The sequence below is a fragment of the Capsicum annuum genome, chromosome 1, assembly GCF_002878395.1.
Source record: "Capsicum annuum cultivar UCD-10X-F1 chromosome 1, UCD10Xv1.1, whole genome shotgun sequence".
In the NCBI taxonomy this organism is placed as follows: domain Eukaryota; kingdom Viridiplantae; phylum Streptophyta; class Magnoliopsida; order Solanales; family Solanaceae; genus Capsicum; species Capsicum annuum.
Genome location: NC_061111.1, coordinates 6,558,953 through 6,583,120, shown reverse-complemented (window position 1 = coordinate 6,583,120; position 24,168 = coordinate 6,558,953). Strand labels below are relative to the sequence as shown.

Genomic DNA, 24,168 nt, shown 5'->3' with positions numbered 1-24,168 from the left:
CATATATATATATATATATATATATATATATATATATATATATATATATAGCTATATCTAGCTATATGAAGTCATGGTACTATCGGATATCCCTTTCTTCGTTGTTCATATTGTATAGTTGTTCCTTCGCCTTGTATATTACAATATATCTTTCTTTCGCTCTTTAATTGTATATTGACCTGGGATATACGGTATAGCTTTGGTATATATTGAATGTAGCTGGAATAGGATAGTTCACCTTGATACTTCCTTAGTCTTAGTATGTTAGACTCTTGGACATAAATAGGATAGTTGTCCCTTGTTATTCTCATTGACTTATTACATGATTTATGGACTCTTGGTTGTAGTTTCCATTCTGTTTAAATGTTGTATATAACTACTTTGTCTTTGGAGCTCAGTTGACAGTTGCCTACTGAGTACCATTCGTTTGGTACTCATACTACACCTTTGCAGCCTGCAGATCATAGTACGAGTTATCGCCGTTGATGTGTGCATCGTGTGGAGTAGCCCTGATTCGAAGACTTAGAGTGAGCTCCTGACGTTCGGAGTATTACTTATCTCTTTCCTATGTATTAGACTAGCCTCTAATTTATATTCGGAGGTAAGTTGATCAGTGTATTTCTCCTTGATATATCACTTTTGTACTCTTATTATGTTTAGAAGCTCTTGTACTGATACCACCAGGTTTTGAGATTCGTCTATGTATTAATCTTTATCTCATATATTCCGCATTCTTTTCCTTATGTTATTGAGTAGTCCGTTACTAGCAGTTCCGGACTACAGGTTGGTTTGCCTACTGGTGGGTTATGGTAGGTGCCATCATGACCTGAAAAGTTGAGTCGTGACAATTCCCCAAGCTCCTCACTTTTGAAAAACGACCATCCTCCATTACTTCAACTCATTTCTACGATATACCTCAATTCAAGACAAGCACGAAACGAAAAAAACAATCAAAAGCAAGATATCATCCTATTTAAGTAGCTTTCCCATCTCCTCTATGAAAATAATCTTTAAATCTACTTCGGCTCTGATATAAGTCGCCATCGCCCTGTTCCCTCACAATTGCCTATCCTTTCTAGATGAGGGGAGTCCTTAGCTATACCTAAAGAAAGATAATAGTTTTTTATGCTATCAAAAAGTATTGAGATACATTACAAGAATATGGCCAAGATATGTTCCACTAGAATTATGTTACAATAGTCAATGGTGTAATGGTCTTTAATTTTGTAATTAAGCTTGTCTATAAAAGGAATGTCATTGTAAAGTTGTCCACCATCGAAGATGAAAAATGGCTTCTTCCTCTCTTCATCTCAAGTCAATTTCTGGGTAATTGTTTTGTGTGGATTTTTTTTTACTGGGTAATTGTTTTGTGTGTGTGTTTTTTTGTTTAAATTCGGTGCACGTGTTTAAAAGTAACCTTTGAGAGGGTTATGTCATAAATAATATGGTCAATCTTTTTTTTGTCAAAACAGGACTTTTTTTTAACAGGATATTACAGAGATAGAACTTGTGGTGTTAGTCAATCTAATACTTGAAAGTGTATCGTCATATACTTTTTAAAAATCAGATTAACTATAAAACTAATATAAATTGGAGCAATAAAAAACCGACTAAATTTGTTTGGTTTCGTTTCAACATTTGATAAGCAAACTAAATTGGTTTTGTTTTTCTTTCGGCAAAATCGACCCTAGTTCAAATCTCGATATATGGAGGCAATAGGTGATGTCTCTTCATTTGTCGAAACCTTGATATATAATGGAGGTACACATACATTAACTCAAACATCACAAGTATAAAAAATATTATGTGAAATTTTATGTACCATCAATGTATAAATGTCTTGATTCACTTCTCCTTCTATTTCAAAATAAGTGGTGTTCTTACTCTTTTTTTTTATATATAATTTTAAAATAATAGTATTTTACTTAATCAAGAAGAATTATTTTTTCTTCCAAAATCAACCTTGATTTAATCGATGAAATTTTACACAATTAAAAAGTCACTTCTTCCTTGACCAGAGGTTGGATTCGAGGATCCCTTATAGAGTCACCTTTATTAAAGAATGTTTTACTCGTAATGTAGGACTTTTCGGCGTGACTCTGAATTTATTCGAATTCTAATATGAATATCGGACATCAAAAGACAAGCCAAAAAAGACATACTTCGTTTTGCAAGAAATTTAATTAAGGATAAGATAGCAAAACACATCTTATTTTTTATAAGCAAATCATTTTTTAAGGGTATGTCCAAGTTAAAAACACCGCTTATGTTTTTTATAAAACAAAAACATATAATAATTGCATGACCAAAGCTGCATATATTTAATTTTTTTGTCTTTTCTGCCCTTGGAAAGATTCCACAATACTCTAGTATTATTATGCCAACTAATTTGAAGCATCAATTTATTCCATTTAACAACTCGTCTTAATCAAAATTTAATTCTGATATATCAACAAACCAATAATTACTCTGACTTAACGATTCTTCCAATTCGAATTTATGATAATCTCCACACCAAGAAAAACAAAGTTAAGGCTCCAATTTATACTTAATGTATATCATATTCATATTTATATCAGATCAAATAATTTAGGAAAAACAATTTACACTTAATATATAAATATCACATTCAACATTTATTCAATATTTACATAAAATACATATATGTCAATTAACAAGTTATATACAAAAAATATATAAACATCGAATGCAGATAAATTTTTGTATATCATCAGCTCCACGTCATATTATTTTGGAAACTCTTGTCTTGATCCTCCATTTGCTTCAATAAAATTGAAACTAATTCAGAATGTAAGTATGCAAAAGGTTTTACATAATCGTATTAATTATTCTTTTTTGATAATTAATAAGTTCTTATAAATATCATTATCGTAGATAATATGCTCACATAATTCTAGAGAAGTAGGATTGATCTGTGTATATATCCTTAAATCTCCATTGATGTGATTGCATTGTTGTAAACTTATCAAAATAAATACATTTACCATTTACCATTTACCCTCAACAAATTTAATATTTTTTATTTTTCTTATCTAAATCAAGAAACACACTAAATTAAAAATCAAACATTTTAGGAAGAGAATTACACCCTTTTGGCATTATTATATATAATATTAATTGAATGAATAAGAAATTTATTGTTCTTGTCAAGACAACAGGCTGTTTAATTTGCCATTTTCACGTAATACAAAAACAAACAACCAAATATAGAAATTTAAAAAAAATGTCTCATTCATCTAAAAAGGTACAACACTGTTTTATTAGCAAAGCAAATATTAATTCTTTAATTTATCAGTTGGTAAAAGTTTTAAAAGTAATATTTAGGGCTTATAAAATTAGCTCAAGATATATGTTTTATTTATTTGTTAAAATTTTGAGTAGGTTAATTATTCATTTATTTGAGGCCTAACTATTTTCCTTTAATTAATCAAACGAGAAATTTTTTCAAAATAATTTAAAGTTTGATATGTCGTACTCAACAACAAGAATATACTAATATAATCTTACAAGTAAATCCGACCTTGGAAGACAAGAGGTTATTTTTATAAATCCTCCACTTAAATAAGAATATTATAAAACAATTCGAATTATTTAATCTGTTATATATAGTCATAATAACAGAAAATTTCAATAATATTTTTGTAAAATGGATTATACATAAAAATTTAAAAAGGTAACTAAAATTTAATAAAACTTATGCAAATTAAAAAAAATGATACATTATTCAGCTCATCTTAACCCAACAAATACAACTCATTCTTTTTTATATGTTAACAGCTTGTTCATGTATCAACTGAACTCATTTCTACGCATCATATTTTAACTCAACGCGCCTATATAAAAAACCCCAGTCATCCCCACCAAACACTCAAATATAATAAATGTTATATGTATCAAATATTTATACCAAATCAATTCTATTAATCATATTAAGTAATTTAATGAAGTATAAATATACTTCAGTTTCTATAATTAAATAATACAACATACAAACAAACAAATCTCATATTAATTTACCATCAATACCAACAATTTTTTACCCTCAAATACATTACTTAAACTTCTACTTTCTTTCCTAATCTATTTAGGAAAGAAATTTGTCGGTCCCTGTAAAACGACACCGTTTTGACATGTAACAATCACTTTCCTAATTTGCAATTTTCCCGCAAACACTTTCCTTCAATTAGTAATTTTCCCGGGAAAATTTTACTATATAGTAAACGTATCATTATTAAAATAATAAACATCAAATAAAAATCATATATTAAAAAAAAAAAATATTACTATTCTTTTTATTTTATTATTATTTTTTTTTTCCTCTCAAAATCTTATATTAGATCTCTTTCTCCTTCATCTATCTTGTATTGTTGTTACTTGCCTTCTACTTGTTGGATCTATTATTATGGAGAACTCAACTGTATCTTCAATAAACCCGCAAAATCTTGACCCGAAAACTCCATCGAGGACCCGAAAACAGCTGATTTCGAGTTATCATCCTTCACCTTCGCGAACCATTTACAGTGATCGTTTTATACCGAGTAGATCTTCTTCAAAATTTGCTTTATTTGACTTGCCATTACCCTCGCAATCGAATTCGGTTGATGATTCTAGCAATGTGTATACTGCACTGCTTCGATCAGCGTTGTTTGGGGAGGAGTGTGGATCGGTTGTAGCACCAGTGACACCGGAGAAATCGTCGGGTTTGAATTCAAGAAATTTGCAGATTTGTAGACCCAATTGTAATATTTTTCGGTTTAAGAGTGAGACCCGGCAATCTCTGCCTTCATTGTCTCCGTTTGGGTTTGATGAGCAGGTTCCGGGTTTTAGTCCTAATCCGGTTAAGTCTACCCGGAAAGTACCAAGATCGCCTTTTAAGGTAAGTTTTGTTAGTGCTTGTTATCTGGGATTTTGCATTCATGTTGACCAACTAGTTTGAGATTTGGTTGTAATTGTTATTTTGATTTAGCTGGTTAGAGTTATGCATATATTAGTTAGGCAAGTAGTTATTCGGGTATTAGCTAGTCCATCTTCTATCCCAAATAAGATAACGCACCAATTTCCTCATAACTTATTCAACACTCTTATTTGGATTTTGCATTCCTGCTTACCCAACTAGTTTGATATTGAGGTGTAGTTGTTATTGTGATGCTTTTGCCTTGGGTCCTCAAGATTGGGCTTTTTTAGGTGCTGGTTATAATTACGCAGGTATTTGTAATGCAGGTATTAGTTAGTTATGTGGGTATTAGTAATGCAGATATTAGTTATGCGGGTAATAGTTATGTGGTATTAGTAATGCATGTATTGGTTATAGGGGTATTTGTAATGAAGATATTAGTTATGCGGGTATTACTCTATGACTCATATATGTATTAGTTATACGGTTTTTTAAAGGTAAATCAAACGTCGTATTAATTTTGTACATGAATAACTTACTTCCTGCCTAGCTACCAAACGTTGTATAACTGGTAATAAATGGATAAGTTACTTCTTTACTAGCAACCAAATGGCCCGTTTAATTTTTATTGTGATGCTTTTCCTTTGGGTACTCAAAATTGATTTTTTGATTTTGTTTTTTTAGGTCTTGTTTGGTAGCTGGTTAGAATTATGTAAGTATTATTGGTTGTTCCACCTTCTACCCCCCATAATATAATACACCAATTCCCTCATAAATTATACATGTATTAGTAATACGGGTTTCCAAATAGTAAACCAAACATCGTATTAATTTTATACATGAATAACTTTCTTCTTAGCTTAGCTACCAAACGTTTTATAACTTATACAGAAATTAATACATGGATAAGTTACCTTTTACTAGCTACCAAACGACCACTTAGTGTACCCACTTTCAATATGAGAAGGCCCTCTTTTAACTGCTGATTGGTTTTTGTTAGGTTTTGGATGCGCCGGCACTGCAAGACGATTTTTACCTGAACCTTGTGGACTGGTCTTCGAATAATGTGTTAGCTGTGGGGCTAGGGAGCTGTGTGTATCTATGGCATGCATCTAGTAGCAAGGTGAGTGTATTCCTTCTGATAATTTTCTGTATTGGAGTTATTTGGGTGACTCTTCGTCGATCATACATATTCAACTTATCATTTAATGCTGTACTGGAATGCTGTGTGCAGGTAGTGAAGTTGTGTGACCTGGGAATTGATGATAGCGTTAGTTCAGTTGGTTGGGCACAACAGGGTACACATCTTGCTGTTGGAACAAGTAATGGCAAAGTCCAGGTGAAATTTGCAAATTGTATTACCTTAATACCTATACTTATCTTATTGGAAATTGTAGGCATATGCGAAAGACATTTTGATCACCCTCTTAATCTGGATTTTTTCTGCTCATTAGGTTAAGTGTAGTTCGTCCTATATTAGAAGGGAAATGCATATCCTAGCACTAGCGTTATTGTCAAATGCGAGAAAGATGCCTTCACAACTCACAAGACACCTGAGTTTCTCTTCATTTGCCTCCATTATGTTAATATATACCTAATGAGGAAGACGTAGCATGAGGATCTGCTGAGGACTTTTCTCTTCGCAGTTTTTGGGACTTCATTATCAATGAGAATCCTTTTAAGGCATTCTCTGTGAAGTCAACATACCGTTGCTTATGATGGTCATAGTCCAATTACCAAGGAACTTTATAACTCAACATAAATTTCAATATGGAAATTGGTTTGTTTTTTAGATAGCTCCACAATAATCTGAAGTAATACTTGACATGAGGTTGAAAGGATGATATGCCAGCATATAAACGTTTAGTGCCAGACATACTATAGTGGTTCCATTTCCTTGTTTCCTTTGTTTTCTCAAATTTGGGTTTCCTAAATCTGAAAATTTGTATCTCTACAACAAGAGCTACTGTGGCTCAATCCCTTACTAGTTAAAGTTGGTCACGTGGATTCTTTTTTCGCTTCATAAATTGGATCTCTAATTCTAAAATCCCAGCATGGAACTCAAGTTCTCTAAAATGCATGCACAGGAATTGAGTTAAAAATCAATGAAGTTACCATAAATTAGTTGGAGACAATTAGACATTTTAGTAATAGATTTTAACTGGTCTGAACATTCTTCCGCGTAGTTATGGGATTCCTCGCGTTGTAAGAGGATAAGAACCATGGAGGGTCATCGATTACGAGTTGGTGCACTGGCGTGGAGCTCATCCATGCTGTCTTCAGGCAGCCGAGACAAGAGTATTCTTCAGCGTGATATACGTGCACAAGAAGATTTTGTCAGTAAGTTGAGTGGTCATAAATCAGAGGTGAGATTTCTTTCTTCTTCTTGATTTAGGAATATCTTTTCATCAGACTTCCTTTCTCCCGTTTTCTGCTTCTTAATATCAACTACCCATATCCAGGTTTGTGGGCTCAAATGGTCTTATGATAACCGTGAATTAGCTTCAGGTGGAAATGATAATAGGGTATGTGGTTGATTCCTCAGCTAAAGTTTCTCATTATGCTTTGTGGTTGATTATTTGCATATTACTTGACTTAAAAAGTAACTCTTGATGTTCAGCTTTTTGTATGGAACAACCAGTCAACGCAACCTGTGCTGAAATATTGTGAGCATACTGCTGCTGTAAAGGCCATTGCATGGTCCCCCCATCTCCATGGGCTTCTAGCTTCTGGTGGCGGCACAGCTGATCGATGCATTCGATTCTGGAACACCACCACTAATACACATCTCAGTTGCATGGACACTGGCAGTCAGGTATTCCCCCGTTGTAGCATCCGATACCACTTCCAATATTCTGCCCCTTTTGTCCATGCTTGCACATTGAATTAGATCTTACCATATTGTAGTCTTGATAGTATTCCCAATAGCCAGTGATAGTATTACGTTGCTACCTAATTACATTCTCAGAAAAACAATCATGCCGTTGAGTCTTCCTGCCCTCTTCTTCATTCAAATGTAATAGCTGGAGACTTATGTTCCTCCTTTGAGGAACAGAACCAATGCGAAGATACCGCTAGGTCAATAAGCCATATCACATACTTTCCGCTAGGACGGGGCTAAATTAGTGGAGGTGTTTCCTTTTCTCTGTGTTAAATTGAGCAGAGTGGATACTGTCTATCTTAAGGAGAACAATACAACTTATTAAAAGAAGATGACAAGCACAGAAAAATAGAGAGAAAAAAGAAGAGACAGGTAGAGCATGTAACCACCACTTTTCATATCAAAACTTGAGGATTAAGTAGTTAATCAAGTTTACCACAGTTACGTGAAGAGTGAAAATACGTGAACATAACTTCTGCCCTTTCAAAACTTAAGCTTCAGGTGAGGGAAAAGCATGTGAACAGAACTTCTGCCCTATCAAAATTTAAGCTTTGGGTGAGGAAAGATGCATCATAGGCGCTGGGGGTGTTGAAGCTCCATATTTTTGCTCTCTTATAACTCCCAGAAATGCCAGTACACTAATAAATTGGAGAAGTGACTTTTAGAGGAGCAAACTAAATTTTCTTTAAAGATGTATGTGTTTGAGTAGGATTGGAGATGGATACAGAGAGAGAGAGAGACTGTAACGTAGAGTATTTACATGATTTTGCAAAAATACTTGTATTTGCAAATAAGGAGGTAACATGAAAGGCTCTCCCAAACTGTCCTCCCTCCCCTTTTGCCTCCCTGGTTAGTTTTATCTGTTCATATGTGAAACTACAAATCTTTCTGATGTCACGAACTCTGTTGATCCTGTGGCAGGTCTGCAATCTTGTGTGGTCTAAGAATGTCAATGAATTAGTCAGCACACATGGTTACTCTCAAAACCAGATTATAGTCTGGAGATATCCGACAATGTCTAAGGTAAATCAAACTACCGTGCTAGACTGCATTCTGCTGGCTTAGCTGTCAGAGTGACATTCGTTTGTATTTTTTTTTTTTGGAAATATTGTTCTTTTTCTAGCTTGTTCACAAATTTTATTGCTGTTAATGCAGATAGCTACTCTGACCGGCCATACATATAGAGTCTTATATCTTGCTATATCTCCAGATGGACAGGTATATATGAGGAGAAAATTGTTCATTGTCTATTTGTTTCATTTAGCTTCATTTTCCTCGTACTTAAAATTCTCTAACTGCCGTTATCATACCTGCAGACAATTGTTACAGGAGCAGGAGATGAAACACTTCGATTCTGGAATGTTTTCCCTTCTCCTAAGTCAAAGGTAAGCCGTAGCCCTTGTGTCAAAAGGCGATAAGTGTTAATTGCTTCTTGGCTACACTCATCTTTATAAGGTTTTAGAAAAGGCGAAAGCATCTTACATGTGAATAATGTTACACGTGCAGAACACCGAGACTGAAATTGGTGCATCTTCACTCGGTAGAACTCAGATCAGGTGACGATTTGTAAATTATTTTCCACTCGTAGACATTGTTCCATCAATAAGTACATTCAGTGCAGCAAACACGCCCCATTTTTCTGCTTTGATGGAGTGGCGAAAAGTTGCAGGAAGCTGGAAAGCTAAACATGCAACTAATCAGATAATCTCTATCATCTTCCAATTTTATTTGAATCAATTATTCTTTTATTATGTAACAAGTGTACAGTTGGAGATGTTATTTATTCTCATTAACATCTCTTATTCATCATGTAATATATGGGGAGAGTGGAAGAGGTTCCTATTTTAGGAACATCTAATGTATGGAGAACCACAGATCCTTTGTTGTAAATAAAAGTTCCAAGTGCCATTTTTTCCTCTGATTCGCGATTAAAGATGTCCGGTCTTCTTTTCGCCTCCAAGGCTTTGGACTAGTGTAAGAGCGCAACTCGTGATGTGTGTGGAGTCTACGTCAGGTACGCGAACCACTCTGCCTTGTACAAAGTAAAAGAAAAGGAACAATGGTAAATATTCTTTGTGTAATACAGAGGAAAAGCATATACTAATAAGCAATGATAAAGGGCGATATGTGGCCAATCTGCCTTTTACAAAGTAAAACAAAAAGAGTAATGGAAATATTCTTGGTGTAATATAGAGGAAAAGCACATTTGACTACAAATTATCGTCCAAGCAACTTATAAGAATTTAATCATCCAAGAATTATTCTTAAACTTGCTCGATCTTCCCCATCTCTTGAGGACAACAACAGGTATAATTTCACAAATGAAATCAGAGGTTATTAAAAGGATAGAATGTACACGTATCTCGCTTTACTTTTTGATGGAGGTTATTTTCGATAAGACCCTCGACAACAAAACTTCTTCTAATTAACATGCATGTAAAAAAATAAGAAGAAAGAATTAAATATTCTATGAGAGTTAATAACCAATTCTATGATGATATTACAGATAATGATAATAATTAAGTAGTGAAAGATTAAAATAAACAAAAATGTGGAATCGGATCCATGTTTCTTTAAAAATTGGAAATCTTCAAGAAGATGAAGCCCAATAAGGATTCGATTCTTCACCTTGTCTTCTTTTTCCAACCACTCTAAAATATCTTGATACTTCATCAATTCTTCAAGGATCTATTGAATCTTGTTGATGCAGTTGAACCTAGTTTCTTTTTGTTTTGCCACCGTTATTGATAATTGTTTTAGAATAACCCCTTCAGACACGTTACCATCCCAACTACGCTTTCTTTCATGAATCTTCGTTATCTTGAATCCTTTCCTTTGCTGCCTAGGTGAAAGATCTCCATCCGTAATCACCTTAGCAGAACGTTCATCCAATATGTCATCCTCATTTTCTTCGTCAATTATGTCAACGCCTAAATCATCATCAAAAGCTTCCATTGGATCTTCTACTAAAGTTCTTGGGTCATACTTCTTTGCCTGGAACCCTTTAGTAGGATTATTCATAACATTCAAAGGTGCACTTGTTTGAGCCATATGTCGTCTGGTCGCTAAAGATGAAAGAACCATGGCATAACTTGGCACAAATACTGGAGCTACTAGACTCAACTTGCTACACGTTGCAGGGGATGAGAGCTGCCTCTCCTCCTCCGCCATGTCTGCCCAACTCTTTATATATATATATATATATATCACTTTTCTGGTCACTCTTCGCTTCAACCTTCTTGTTGAATGCGTTGGGAGTTTGGGCCACTACCCCATTCACATCTTGTTCATTCCCCTTGAACAATAATTTCTATCCAAAGTCATCACGTTGCTCACCAAATGACTCCATAGATGGAGAAGGGATCTCAAACGCCGAAGCATCTAATGTGGCCATCAACGACTTCAAGACGGGTAATGGACAAACCAAGCTTGCAACTTCTTGTTGCATTAGCGTATTTGTCAAATCTGAAAGTGCAATTTGACATTTAGGACTATCTGAATTAGATTGATGCTCATTTTTATTTAAAAGAGCCTCAAAGATGTTAGGATCCAGAACATCCTTTGTTGCAAAGCATTGTTTCATTCCCACATTAAGTTTTTTGCTAATTTGAGGACTAATAAATTGTTTGCGTGAAAAATGAAAGTACAGTAATAATAAAAAATGAAAAATAAGATACTATGTAATACTAAATAAGAGTAGAGGAGACTAGCCCCCTACCTCTTAAAAAAAAAAATACACCAATACTCAATTACCTACTGTTCTTCTATCCTAATCCTCGACAAAGGTGATATTTTTAGTAAGTACGGTGAAGATGGACAATGTCTTTTCTAATCACGTTTAAGAGACATTTGACAGAAAGATATTAAATGCACATTTCCATCATGTGCAACTGTTAGTTAGGAAAACATCAAACCCAACATCATGAAATAAAACATAGCAATGCATTAGGCACAACCCAATTTTACAATAATTGTCTACTACAAGCCTAATATGTATGATCACCATCTTAAATTCATGTTCTTGTCTTTAATCATGGTTTCTGAATATTATTTACATTTCAAATAAACAAATAATCTTGCTTCCACAAACCCTATAATGATGATAATTAATTAATTAATTAATTACATCAAATCACATAATAAAGCAACAGAATTACTGTCTTTTTTCAGCTTTGCTGCTCTTGCAAGCCTTGTTGTATGGTCCCATTTTCCACATTAGTAGTAGAAGGCCAAGGGATAACACTCATTGGGGGAAAGCAACATGTACAAGTCTCTTCACAAGGCTTTGGTAAATTCCACTTGATGTTGCTATTGCTTGTAAAACTTGTATTCATACCCCCACCTACCCCACTTGATGAGGGGGAGGCTGCATCTTTGAGTGGGCCCCAACATTCTACTTTGTTGAATTCTTGAATGTTTGAGTGAAAATATACCCAAACTAAAGCTTGTTGCAACTCTGGATAATTCTTTAGTAAATTCTCATCTCCATGAACAAAAGCCTTCAGAACCTAATCCACACAAAACAAAACAAAATATCGACAGGCGTGTGTCAAATGCTTCAAAAGTAATACATTTTTGAAGGAAGGAACACGGCCGAACGATATTTTTGAGAAGTTCGAACAACATATTACTCTATGAACTTACCACAGGGAGTTCTTTGCAGAAGATATAGTATCTGAGTCTAGCAAATAAGTCTAACATAAAATGGCCTCCACTAATGTGGCAATGTACATGGAGTGACATCTTCCCTTTAACTTTCTTCCATTCTGCAACCACTTCATCCCTTTGAAGTCTATTATACCAACCTTGCAACTGCAAATCAAACACCCAATTTCCACTTCTCTCAACAAAAATTCTATTAAATACAAAAGAGAAATAGAGGCAGATTCAAGATTAAGAGTACCATATTTTCTAACTTTTCTAAATAAGTATATGGCTAACAATTCTAGTGGTAATAGCATAGCACGTGATATGTGGGTTATTGACAAGTGTCCTGGGTCCAGATCCTATGTTAAGAGATTCGTTAAATACAAACAAAAATTAAATTTATATTCCAATAACTAGTACTTGAGATATAAAACTCATAAAAGATCAAATCTTGAATCTGTGTCAGTGATTAGTGATGACTAAATCAAGAAATTGACTAATCAAGGACCTCCAAATTCTTATTGCCACAAAATCACAGAGTTGATTTGTCACTCAACTAATAGTTATTATCTCATGACGTCACTTTCTTTGTCGAAGAAAAGTTATAATCAAGAAGAAAGGTGATTTTCTGAAATACCCTAATAACTATTAATTGAGTTACCATCGGATAAATAAACCCGAAATTTACATTATTAAGCTATTACAAGAATCAATATATCACAAACTAGTAATTCTTCCCCTGCTCTATTTGTGAATGATCACACAGAATAATATGTGTCATCAAAGTTAATGAAAAAAATTTGATTACCTGAGAGTTATTGATGGTTTGAGAGATTGCCAAAGTGAGTTTAGAAGTAATATCACTATGAGTCAGTGTATATGTTCTTGGCAACTTTCCTGGGTGCTTTTTCTCATCAACTCCCAAGAAAAGTACCTTCAACTTTGATGCTTCAAATATAGCTGGTCCAAATAGCCTTGCCACCTATATATATATATATATATATATATTCATCAACAAAAAAATAAACTATCAAGATTCAAGCCAACAATATCTACAACAACATATGCACCGTAGTCTCACAAAGTGGAGTCTCGAAAGGGTAAGAATATACACACCCCTTAACCCTACCCTCGTGAAGCGTTCAAAATTTAATATATGCGTATATAACCTAACGAATATTAAGCAAAAAGAGAGAGTGAAAGTTAATTACAGGGACTATGGATTGATTCTTGTGGGACTTTCTTCTAGTTTTGTATACAAAAAGAGAGCTATGCTTTTCAGGGTTGAGCTTAGATGGAGCTACTAGAGAAGCAGTCAAAGTCCCCATTTCATCAAGAAATTGGGTACCCAAAACTCCTTGAATCTTGATCAATTTATTATAAGGTGTTTTTGATCAAAGTTGGCAAAGAGAATGAGTAGAAACTTAAAGAGGAGTTGTGTTGCTTTTGCTTTACTTTTTAGGATTTTGTGACTTTGAAGATTGGCATTAAGTACGTGTACTAACTATACTAATTTGTGTGTCATCACTGTGTGTGTGTGAAAGAGAAGGGAAAAGTCACCATAGAGATGTGTAGAAATATAGTAGGCTAGAAGAAGACAATAGAAGTAGTTGCGTATTGGGTATTGAATTGAAATTAGAAAAAAATGTAATGTGTAATGTGAGGTGTTAGTGAAGGTTACTTATACTAGCTTCTAAGTTGTGATATGTACTTTTCTTTTGGGGGTTGGTTACAAGATTTGCATGGTGGTAATCAATAAAGTGAGTTGTGAATTATAATATTTTGGATTAAATATTAGAAAAATTTTATGCTTTGTTAATTAATATGGATGAGCAATTTTCACCAGGAGAGTTTATAAGTGAATATACGAACCAATCGAAGAGGGTTCGACATCTACTATATATATATATAAAAAATAATTTTAATCACGTTTATATAGTATAATTTTCTAGCAAAGAGAGTTTGGATGAACCTTCTATCGCAAGTGTAGCTCCTCTCATCGACTCCCCTGTCGATGAGAGATAACAAGTGTCTCGTAAAATAAGTTGACGTATGCGTAAGTTGACTCGAACATTACGGTATGAAAAAAAGTTGGGGTAGAGGATTTTGTCAAGGGGTTTCGTGCTGGTTGATTTAAGTAAAAACACGTAGTGAAATTTTGGTTAGTGTTTAGTCGTTTTCTTTATTAGTTTTAGGTTATTATTATTCTAGAATGTCTAGCTTAAGATAAAGATAATTAATTAGTCCACTAATTGAACTATTTAAGAGAAAGATTATGTGAAAATGAGATGAGAGAGACTTAGAGAATTTTCAATACAATAGCCAACTTATAGGCTCTTTGCCTAAATTTTTAAGAGAATCAAAGTAGTTATTTCACAGAATTAGTAGATGATCAATCGTTTAGGAATAAAATAAGTGTTTTAAGTTAGTGGCAGAAGTTATTTTTTATTTTTTTAAAAGAAATCTTTAGAATTACGTTTGAAATATTAAACACACATAAATTACTGATCGATCTAATATCAACAAAAGTACTTTTAAAATTGATTAGCCAAACATAAATTGCTACTCTTTATAGCTACTTTTTCGAAAATCATTTCTAACGAAATATAATTTTCAAGATACGTAGATTTTGAAAATTTAGTCAAATGGGCTATCGATTGTCTGTGGTATTTCTATTTTAGTTACTTCTTTCATCGTTCATGGATCACATGCTCTAAAGTCTAAATCCATTAATATTCTTCATCATCGACATCATTATACATGGTATGATTTCACAAGTGAAATTTTTAAAAATACATAAAGTTTTCGTTTGGAGTTTTTTATTCGTGGCATTTGAGTGATGTCTATGATTTTGGATAGATAGTTTATAATAATTATCTTGGGGTTGTATTGTTTCTTGTATTAGCTAGCAGTATTAGTCTATTTTGCATGTTGTATTAGTTTATATGTTTTTATATTTTTGTGTTTGTTATACTGTTATCTGTTCTGAGTTAGGAGTCTATCGAAAACAACCTTTTTACTTCACCTGAGGTAGTGGTATGATCTGCATAAACTGTACTCTCTCCAAATTCTACTATGTGGAAATAACACTAAGTATGTTGTTGTTGTTACATAAAATACATGCAGACGTTATTCTACTTCGAGAGAGATACCGAATTTTTTTATAAGACTCTGGACACAAGAATAGAAGGTAAGTTGAGTATTATATTTAATTACAATTACTTGCTTATTGAAAAAATAAAATAAAAATTAATCTTCCAAAATTGTGGGGTTGCATTGTCACACATCACAGTTTGATACATTTGACTCAATCCATTTGCCTTTGTGTACGGTAACTGTTGCCTAAATTAGCATATTGAAAACGTTATTGACTTGCCTACGTGGGTTCTCCATAGCCTGAAAATCTTATTTATGAAAATAAAAAACATTTTTTCCATTTTTTTTAAATGAACACAAAAAAGCAAACCTTTACTGGACAATGAACATAAATAAGAGTTTTTACTAAGAACTGAACGGGATAAATTATGATTTACTATTTAACTTACTTCAGTTTAAGTAACTTTTGAATAAGGTGACTTGTTTATTAATTAACTCAAACTCATTAGCGTCAATATTTTGGATAAAATTCAAAAATAGTCATTATAAATTAGTCCATTGTTGAAATTCATGACACTGTGAATATGAAAATTCATAGCAATATCTTAGATTTTTCACTTGTTCAAGTTCATTATCAGTTACAATGTCATTATGTTTTTTCGTATGAAGAACAGCTACTTTTCAACGAATTTTCAAATACTAAATTTTTTCACCAGCCCGTATAATTTTTACCAATATTTTAACCCTTGTTTAATTGTTAGAAGAACCAGTAATACAATTACATGCAAGAAGCAATTTCTTCTCACCTATCTCCAAAACGTTATTAGCTCTTAAACATTGAGAATTATCTGTTAATTGCAATAGGCTTCCTCATTTGAAAGGTAAGTGAACAATTTTCCTTTCTTTAAAAGTGTATTTATGTATGATAATCAAACATTGAAAATTATCTATTAATTGCAATTGGTTGCCTCATTTGAAAGGTAAGTGAACAATTTTCCTTTCTTTAAAAGTGTATTTATGTATGATAATTAAACATTGAAAATTATCTATTAATTGCAATAGCCTTCCTCATTTGAAAGGTAAGTGAACACTTTTCCTTTCTTTAAAAGTGTATTTATGTATGATAATTAAACATTGAAATTATCTATTAATTGCAATTGGTTGCCTCATTTGAAAGGTAAGTGAACACTTTTCCTTTCTTTAAAAGTGCATTTATGTATGATAAATACGTAAACGTTAGTTATACCGTGTTATTTTTTTTCTGGAAGAATTATATAACACCAAAATTTATCTTTACTAAATTACATGACATTTCTATCTTTTTTATTAATTAAATAAATCCCTTAAAAAAAAAAAACAGATACATCCACAAAAACATAAATTTCTAGATACATAATTTTAATTATGTATCTCCCTTTGGACTAGTTAATGTATTATGTATCTCGATCAAATAGTTTTAGAAATGGATATATCTTCGTAATCAAAATTATGTATCTCAACTTCAAAATTATATATTCGAATGCTAATTATTTATCCAAAAATTATAAAATAAGGAATTATTTATAATTTAGCAAAGAGTAAGGATAATGTTATAAATGTATTTACATTATAGTGAATGTCTATCAAGATCTACTTTGATATCTATTAGGATTTGAAGCATCCGTCTTTTACTCAGACTAGGAGTAAATCTCTCCTATAAATAGAGGGGTTTTGTTCATTGTATTGATAATCTTATGATCTCTCATCCCTCAAGAGAAGAAATAAGAATTACTCTATATTCTCTCTACTCTTTATCTCTAATCTTAATTATTTTATAACAGATAAAGAATAATTAGAGAGAAGCTTATTGGGATTTATGTAAGTTTCACATTTTTTTCTTAATCAATCTCATAAACCAACAGGGCCCCTGTTACAAGCACTGGCGGATGGGCCCAATGTCCTCATTGGGTCTACCATCAGGCCCATAGAAATCAGATGATGAAGTAAGCCCATGGGTCAAGCTCCTTGGAGGGAAGCAACATGTACAAGATTCTTGACAAGGCTGTTGTAATATAGGCCCATTAATATTACTGGGCCAAGAAGAAGATGTTGAGGCTACTTCTTTGTGGGCCCAAATACTCAATTTTGTTGAATTCTTGAATATTTGAATGAAAATAATAAAAACCTTTAGAACCTGATGCAACAAAGTGATCAGTAGTCCTCGATGTTTATATCAATCCAATAAGTGTATAACACATTTTTAATAAACTTTATTGCTGAATAATAGTTAATTAGTAGACATTCTAATCCTAATTTTTGCCTTAACCATGGTAAAGTAATATAATAACACATTTTTAATAAACTTTATTGCTAAATAATAGTTAATTAGTAGACATTCTAATCCTAATTTTTGCCTTAACCATGGTAAAGTAATATAATTGGTGTAAACTCCTGATACAGATGAGTTTTCGAACTAGAAAGTCAAAAGGTCACAAAATTATTTTTGAACAGACTTAAAATGAAAGTGTGTCACGCAAATTGAGAGATGTACCTGAGAATTATTGATGGTTTGAGAGATGGCAAAAGTATGTTTAGAAGTAATCTCACAATGTGTGAGTGCAGAGGTTGATCTAGAATTTAAAGGTTGTGAGTTCCTAACTTATAATTTTTACCACTAGACCAATAACACACTTTGTTTGTGGGTTCCCAACCTATAATTCTTATATATTTATTAGTTTTTTCAATATAAATTCAAGAACCATATGAAATTTATGGATTCCCGGGAACCCGCATGTAAAGCTGTGCATCCGCCCCTGTGTGAGTGTATATATGATTTTCCTCATCAACCCTTAAGAAAAGAACTGTTAGCTTTGAAGCTTCAAATATAGCTGGTTCAAGTAACCTTGCCACCTAATAATAATTCATCATAAAAGTTTAAAAAAACAATTACTGTTATAAAACAAGAAAGAATAAAGAAGAAGAATAGAAAGAATAGAGAGAGTAATTGTTATTTCTTCTCTTGAGGGATGATTTACAATGAAGGAAGCCCTTCTATTTATAGGAGAAATTTGCCCTAGTTTCACACTAAAAGACAAATACATCAAATCCTGATAGACATCAAATAGATCTTGATAGATTTTGATAGACATTCACTATAATTGATATATATCATAACACTCCCCTTTGAATGTCTAACAATACGCATATAGGATGCCTCATTAAAAACCTTACAAGGAAAATCCAGTGGGACAAAACCTCGTAAGAGAAAAAGAGTACAACGCGTATTAGCTTCCCCTAATAAGAACATCCTTGAACCTTTGCATTCCGATCTTGTGCACCATCTTATTGAAAGTTGCAGTTGGAAGAGACTTGGTGAATAAATCAGCCACATTATCACTTGAACGAATCTGTTGTACGTCAATATCATCATTTTTTTTGGAGCTCATGTGTATAGAAGAGCTTTGATGAAATATGTTTCGTTCTATCTCCTTTTATGAATCCACCTTTCAGTTATGCTATGCATGCTGCATTATCTCTATATAAAATTGTAGGTACTTTGTCACATTTCAAGCCATATTTTTCTCGAATGAGATGTATTATGGACCTCTGTAGACACCTAATTTTGTCCATTTCAACATTGATTTTATCCATTTTTTTTACCTCTTCTTACCATGTATCCTACCCCATGTGATAATCCCTTCACAAAAAGACAAAATATAACAACCCTTACCCTAACCAATTTTATCTTAACCCCTACCCTACCTCCCTACCTCGACCCTACCTCAGGTCACACCCCAATTTCCCTACCCCTTCACGTGATCCTCAATAAAAAAAGGAGGATCCAGCTTTAGTATTCACTGGAAAGGGTCCAAAAAAAAGGACCTGACTTTTCCTTTTGGATTGGATAAATATACCATATACATACGCCATTTTAGGGGGGCTTTTCCTTTTTCTTCTTCACCAGTGACGCTCATCCTCACCAACACACACACACTCATACAGCACGATTCACACGCATACACACAGATAGGAGGCAAGGGAGAAGGAAAGACAACAACATATATACACGCACAGAAACTCCATTCTTGTTTCTCTCGTCTACACCCTCACGATTCACACACGCACAGATTCCATCGAGAACTCATTGATTCTGGCTGGTCCTGAATAGAAAACATTCCATCTATATCGAATCTTCGTCGTCTGTTCAACATCAGGTTTCTATCTCATCGAATTGTTTAGGTCTGCTTTTGGGTTTCGAGATTGGTGTTCATCTTTGGAACCTCAATTTGGGGGGTTTGTTATCTCTGTTTTAAGTGGTTGATTTGGAGGTCTATATTGAGTTCGTGTTCTTGAATTAAAATTTGTTCGAATCGAAATTGGCTATATCGAGTTGGATTTTTGTCATTGTTGAGGCTCAAGTTGAGGTTCTCGAAAGTGGATTTTCTTATAATATTCTTCTAAAAGTTCCGAATCAGGTCCATTTCTAACCTCTACTGTCTTATTTCTTTATTTACGATATCCGATATTATTGATGGAATGCTTTGATTGATGATATGATCTTGATGGTGTGGTTGAGCAAGTTTGATTGTTTTGGGTGATTCTATGTTGAAGTTGGTTAATTAATCGGGAATGATTTGTTTTTTGAGCATGTTCGAATATTTGCTATGGGTTAGTTGATGTTGGATTTGGATGTGAGAAATTGAATTGATAATCGAAGAATTAGTCAATTATTTAGGGATGGAATTGATAAATTAATTAAAAAGTTGAATTTAGATTAACTTTGGTTTATTGTGTTTTTGTTTATTTAGTAATGAGCATGAATATTGTTTTGAACATGATAGAATTATGATATGTTGAAATGGATAGGCGAATGTAGTTTCGGGTAGACAAAATTTAGGAATAAGTTTTCTTGTTGAATGTTTGAATGTGGAATTTGAGTTGAATAGTTTGGTTTTAGTTCTTGCATTTGGAAATGTATTCATTTAATCGGGAAATGTCCCGCGATCACTTGTATTTATTCGCCGGGGAATGCCCCGAAGTATTTTGTATTTGGAGGACTTCCGTGATGAAGGCCCGAGGCATCGGGTAGCATGGGAGAGTAGTATAAAATTAGTGTAGGGTAGAATAGGATTTACATTTTCACATTCTTTTTCTATTTTGGACTGTATAATTGGACTGAACACTAAATTTTGGATTATTTTGTTTGGTTTTTCTTGATTGATTATTGTGCATGCTTTGTGTGGTTTATACATTCGTAGTGTCAAATTAGCCGATATGCTCCACCAAGCGATCGTGGTCGAACCACGGGATCGAGGGGTGCCTAACACCTTTTCCTCGGTCAACAGAATTCCTTAGCCGGAATCTCTGTTCGCGGATCATTTTTAGAGTCAAAACCGTTTTGAAAAGGATTTTTTAAAGGTGACTTGGCACACCGGATTATGTCAAGTGGCGACTCTGACTTTTGAATATAAAAGGTCCTTTTCGAAATAAATTTTCATCTTTTGACACTTTAATAATAAAACCCTTTCAAATGTTAAAATCAATCTTCTTGGGTAGAAAAAGAGGTGTGACAACTCTGGCAACTCTGCTGGGGAATTTTCAGAATTCGAACTTATTTTGGAGTTGTATCGGCTTAGTTTGGCACTATAGGTGTTATTGTTTATCATTGTTGAGTGCCGACATGCTCTTTGTTTACAGTTTTTACTTTATGTGTTACCGCTTTATATTTGGTATCATGTACATAACCCGAGTCTTTCTTTCTGCAACAAGTCCGTAGTACACATGTGTACATGACCTATAGTTAAGTCACCCTTATTTTGGGAGGGGGGAGCCTTTGGGTTGTATGGAGTAGGTGGACAACTAAAGCAATCCACTATCGACCATACGCTCCCCCGAACAGCCTTGTTAGTGGACCCCAGCGTAGGTCAGCCTTTAGGTCATGCTTATCTGCATCATATTGAGACTTAGCGGGACCCACGTAGTTCTTTGTAGGAGACTCATCTCTAAAGCATTCCTACGTGCTAAATGTTGCATCTTTGAGGGTAACGTGGTCATTTGACGGACTGATTTGGTGAAAGCATGTGTTAGAAGTAAAGTGCGTAGGCAAGAAATGTTGAAAAAAATAGAAAAAAAAAAAAGGAGTGAAAAAAAATATAGTTTTGTAATTTTTTTAGTTTCCTAATTTTGTTAGAGTTCTTTATGGCTTTTATTTTTTCACAATCCAAAAATTCAAATTGATTTTCTTACTTTTTCACGCATTTACTGAAAAACGAAAACCTCAAAAAGATTTTTCCTTTATCTCCTTTAGCATGCATTCACAATTCAAAAATTTCAAAAAAATATATTTTAGGAGTTTTTTATAAAAGAAAAATTCAAAAAAAAAAATATGGTAGAAGTTTTGTACATTTCATATAATGAAAATACTAAGAAAAATAAAAAAATTCTTTCATAGTTGTTGATGTAAGTTTTATGTGAAGTGTCTGATTAAAATCTCAAAAAGATTTTATTTGTCTGTCTTTGGTCGTGTCTCTTTAGTTAGGGTCAATCTGTCGTTTAATTCTTAATTGCGCTATCTGGATGAACTACGCACCTCTGATTCTCCTCTCTCAGAATTCTTATTTCAAAAAAAAAATTTAAAAAAAATTCTTCACTCTTCATTTACAGTAGGTGCTCCATATACATCTTTAAAAGAAACTACAAAAAGATTTTTCTTTAATAGTTTCAAATTTTATTTTCGTATGAATTTCAAAATTGAAAACCCAAAAAGATTTCTTTGGTAATCATAGATTTCACTTTGTATAGGGGTGTTTAAACCTGAAAAATACAAAAAAAAAATTCGTTAATTCTTTTGACAAATTGTTATTTTGTTTTCTTCTTAAAGTTTCATGAAAAAGAAAAAGAAAAAGAGTTAATTTGGCCATTTTGGTAAAACTTCACGAACTACGCACACCTGATTCTCCTCCCTCAAGGGTGAGATACGTAGGCGCCCTTTTCGAGTTCGGTGACCTTGTCAATAAAAGAAAAAAAAGAAGTTTTTGAAAAAAAATGCTGAATTCTAACACATTGGTTATCTTTTGTTCAATTAGTTTAAGGTGTTGACACCTAATTTTTGCCCTCCACGACTAAATTTAATCTTGAGTTTCTTCAGTTTTTAATAAACCAAAATATTTATTTCATTCAAATTAAAAAAAAAAAAAACTTAAAATCTTTTTTCGTACGTGATTTTGTCATTTTAAGTAGCGATTATATACTATCGTGTTCAGTTATACGAGATTATATAATTTGTTACTTAAATATTTATTTTATAAAATATAGGATTTAAGTAAGGCTTATCTTGAAAATAAATTCAAATGATTAAAATCTTAATTTAAATATAATTTATTCTCAAAAATAATTTATTTGGATAAATATGCATTCATTTTATTAAATCAAGAAGCTCGAAAAAAAAAGGTATTAATTCGTATCTAATTTTAATTTAATTTAGCCAATCTATTAGATTTGACCATAATTGAAAATTGATCATAATTGCAATGCAATTCATCAATTAATTTTTAATTTGGTCAAAATAAATAAATATGGCTAAATTTTAAATTCAAATGGGGGTTATATTTTAAATTCCCCCAAAATTCTCAAGAACTCTCATAACTTTTACCCAATTCCCACCAAAAAATAAATTCAAATTACACTATTCTCTCCAACTTTGTTCTTTTCCAATTTTGAAATTCAAAGATTGTACTACATTGTACTATTTTCCCCCACATTATCTTCCACCTCACCTTATCTTTAATTTTTACATTTCAAAAACTCCCTTAAATGCTTTTTCTCCCACATTGGTAGATGACAAGAAATAAATCTCTATCCTTTCCTATAAATATTTTTCTCCCACATTGGTAGAAAAAGGAAAAAAAAAAATACCCCATTCTCTCCTATAAATACTATCACTACCTTGGTAGAGAGAGGAGGAAAAAAGGAAGAAAAAAAAAAGGTTAGAAAGGTGAAAAAATCCTTTTGAGCAAAATAGTTATTTTTATTTAGTAAAAATTGTTGTTTCATAGAGTTGGTCGGCTAATCAAAATTTTTGAGTTACCGGCGACGTTTTTTTGGTGGTATTTGATTCCTACGAAACTCGTAGTCTCGTTTTGCTGCCCCCTAAAAGGTAAACACACCTTCTTTTTTTTTTTAGTTTTTATTATTGTTTTCTTCTTCATCTTTTTTCTTCTTCGTAGTTCGTAGATATAATTTTGTTTGCTGGGATTGTATGTTGTAGATGGCCTTGAAGGCCCTTGGACGTTGTGGTATCGATATTCTAAGTATTTTCATGTTCATGATATAAAAATAAGCTAGCAATAATTGTATGTGCCTTTTTTGACTTTATTCTTTGATTATTTTGGATAAAGTTTCAATCTTTGCTTAAAAGATGTATTTACGCTTTGTTTAAACTCATTGTTGTTGGATATATTTGTTTTTAGTATGTAAAGTTATTTTTTTATGTTTAAAAGAATAGTTAATGTTGAATGTTTTGCCTTTTCGCCTTATTCTTTGATTATTTTGGATAAAGTTTAGATCTTTACTTGAAAAGACATACTCATGTCTTGTTTAAACTCATTGTTGGTAGATATATTTGTTTTTAGCATGTAAAGTTGTTTCCTTT

The 24,168-nt window shown here is 32.8% G+C and overlaps 2 protein-coding genes across 2 annotated transcripts; one reads left to right on the top strand and one right to left on the bottom strand.

Annotated features, from left to right (window-relative positions):
* The first annotated feature begins 4,268 nt into the window (after positions 1 to 4,268).
* On the top strand, positions 4,269 to 9,717 carry LOC107866314 (protein FIZZY-RELATED 2). Its single transcript, XM_016712428.2, has 10 exons — positions 4,269 to 4,897; positions 5,916 to 6,038; positions 6,150 to 6,254; positions 7,102 to 7,281; positions 7,378 to 7,440; positions 7,536 to 7,730; positions 8,718 to 8,819; positions 8,952 to 9,014; positions 9,113 to 9,181; positions 9,303 to 9,717. Exons 1-10 carry the CDS (start codon positions 4,424 to 4,426, stop codon positions 9,354 to 9,356), a joined length of 1,428 nt encoding a protein of 475 aa, XP_016567914.1. The 5' UTR covers positions 4,269 to 4,423; the 3' UTR covers positions 9,357 to 9,717.
* Positions 9,718 to 11,880: 2,163 nt separating this feature from the next.
* On the bottom strand, positions 11,881 to 13,883 carry LOC107866321 (protein STAY-GREEN, chloroplastic-like). The gene is made up of 4 exons (NM_001324918.1): positions 13,655 to 13,883; positions 13,252 to 13,425; positions 12,441 to 12,608; positions 11,881 to 12,304 (listed from the first exon to the last, which is right to left on the bottom strand). Exons 1-4 carry the CDS (start codon positions 13,769 to 13,771, stop codon positions 11,963 to 11,965), a joined length of 801 nt encoding a protein of 266 aa, NP_001311847.1. The 5' UTR covers positions 13,772 to 13,883; the 3' UTR covers positions 11,881 to 11,962.
* Positions 13,884 to 24,168: the final 10,285 nt, after the last annotated feature.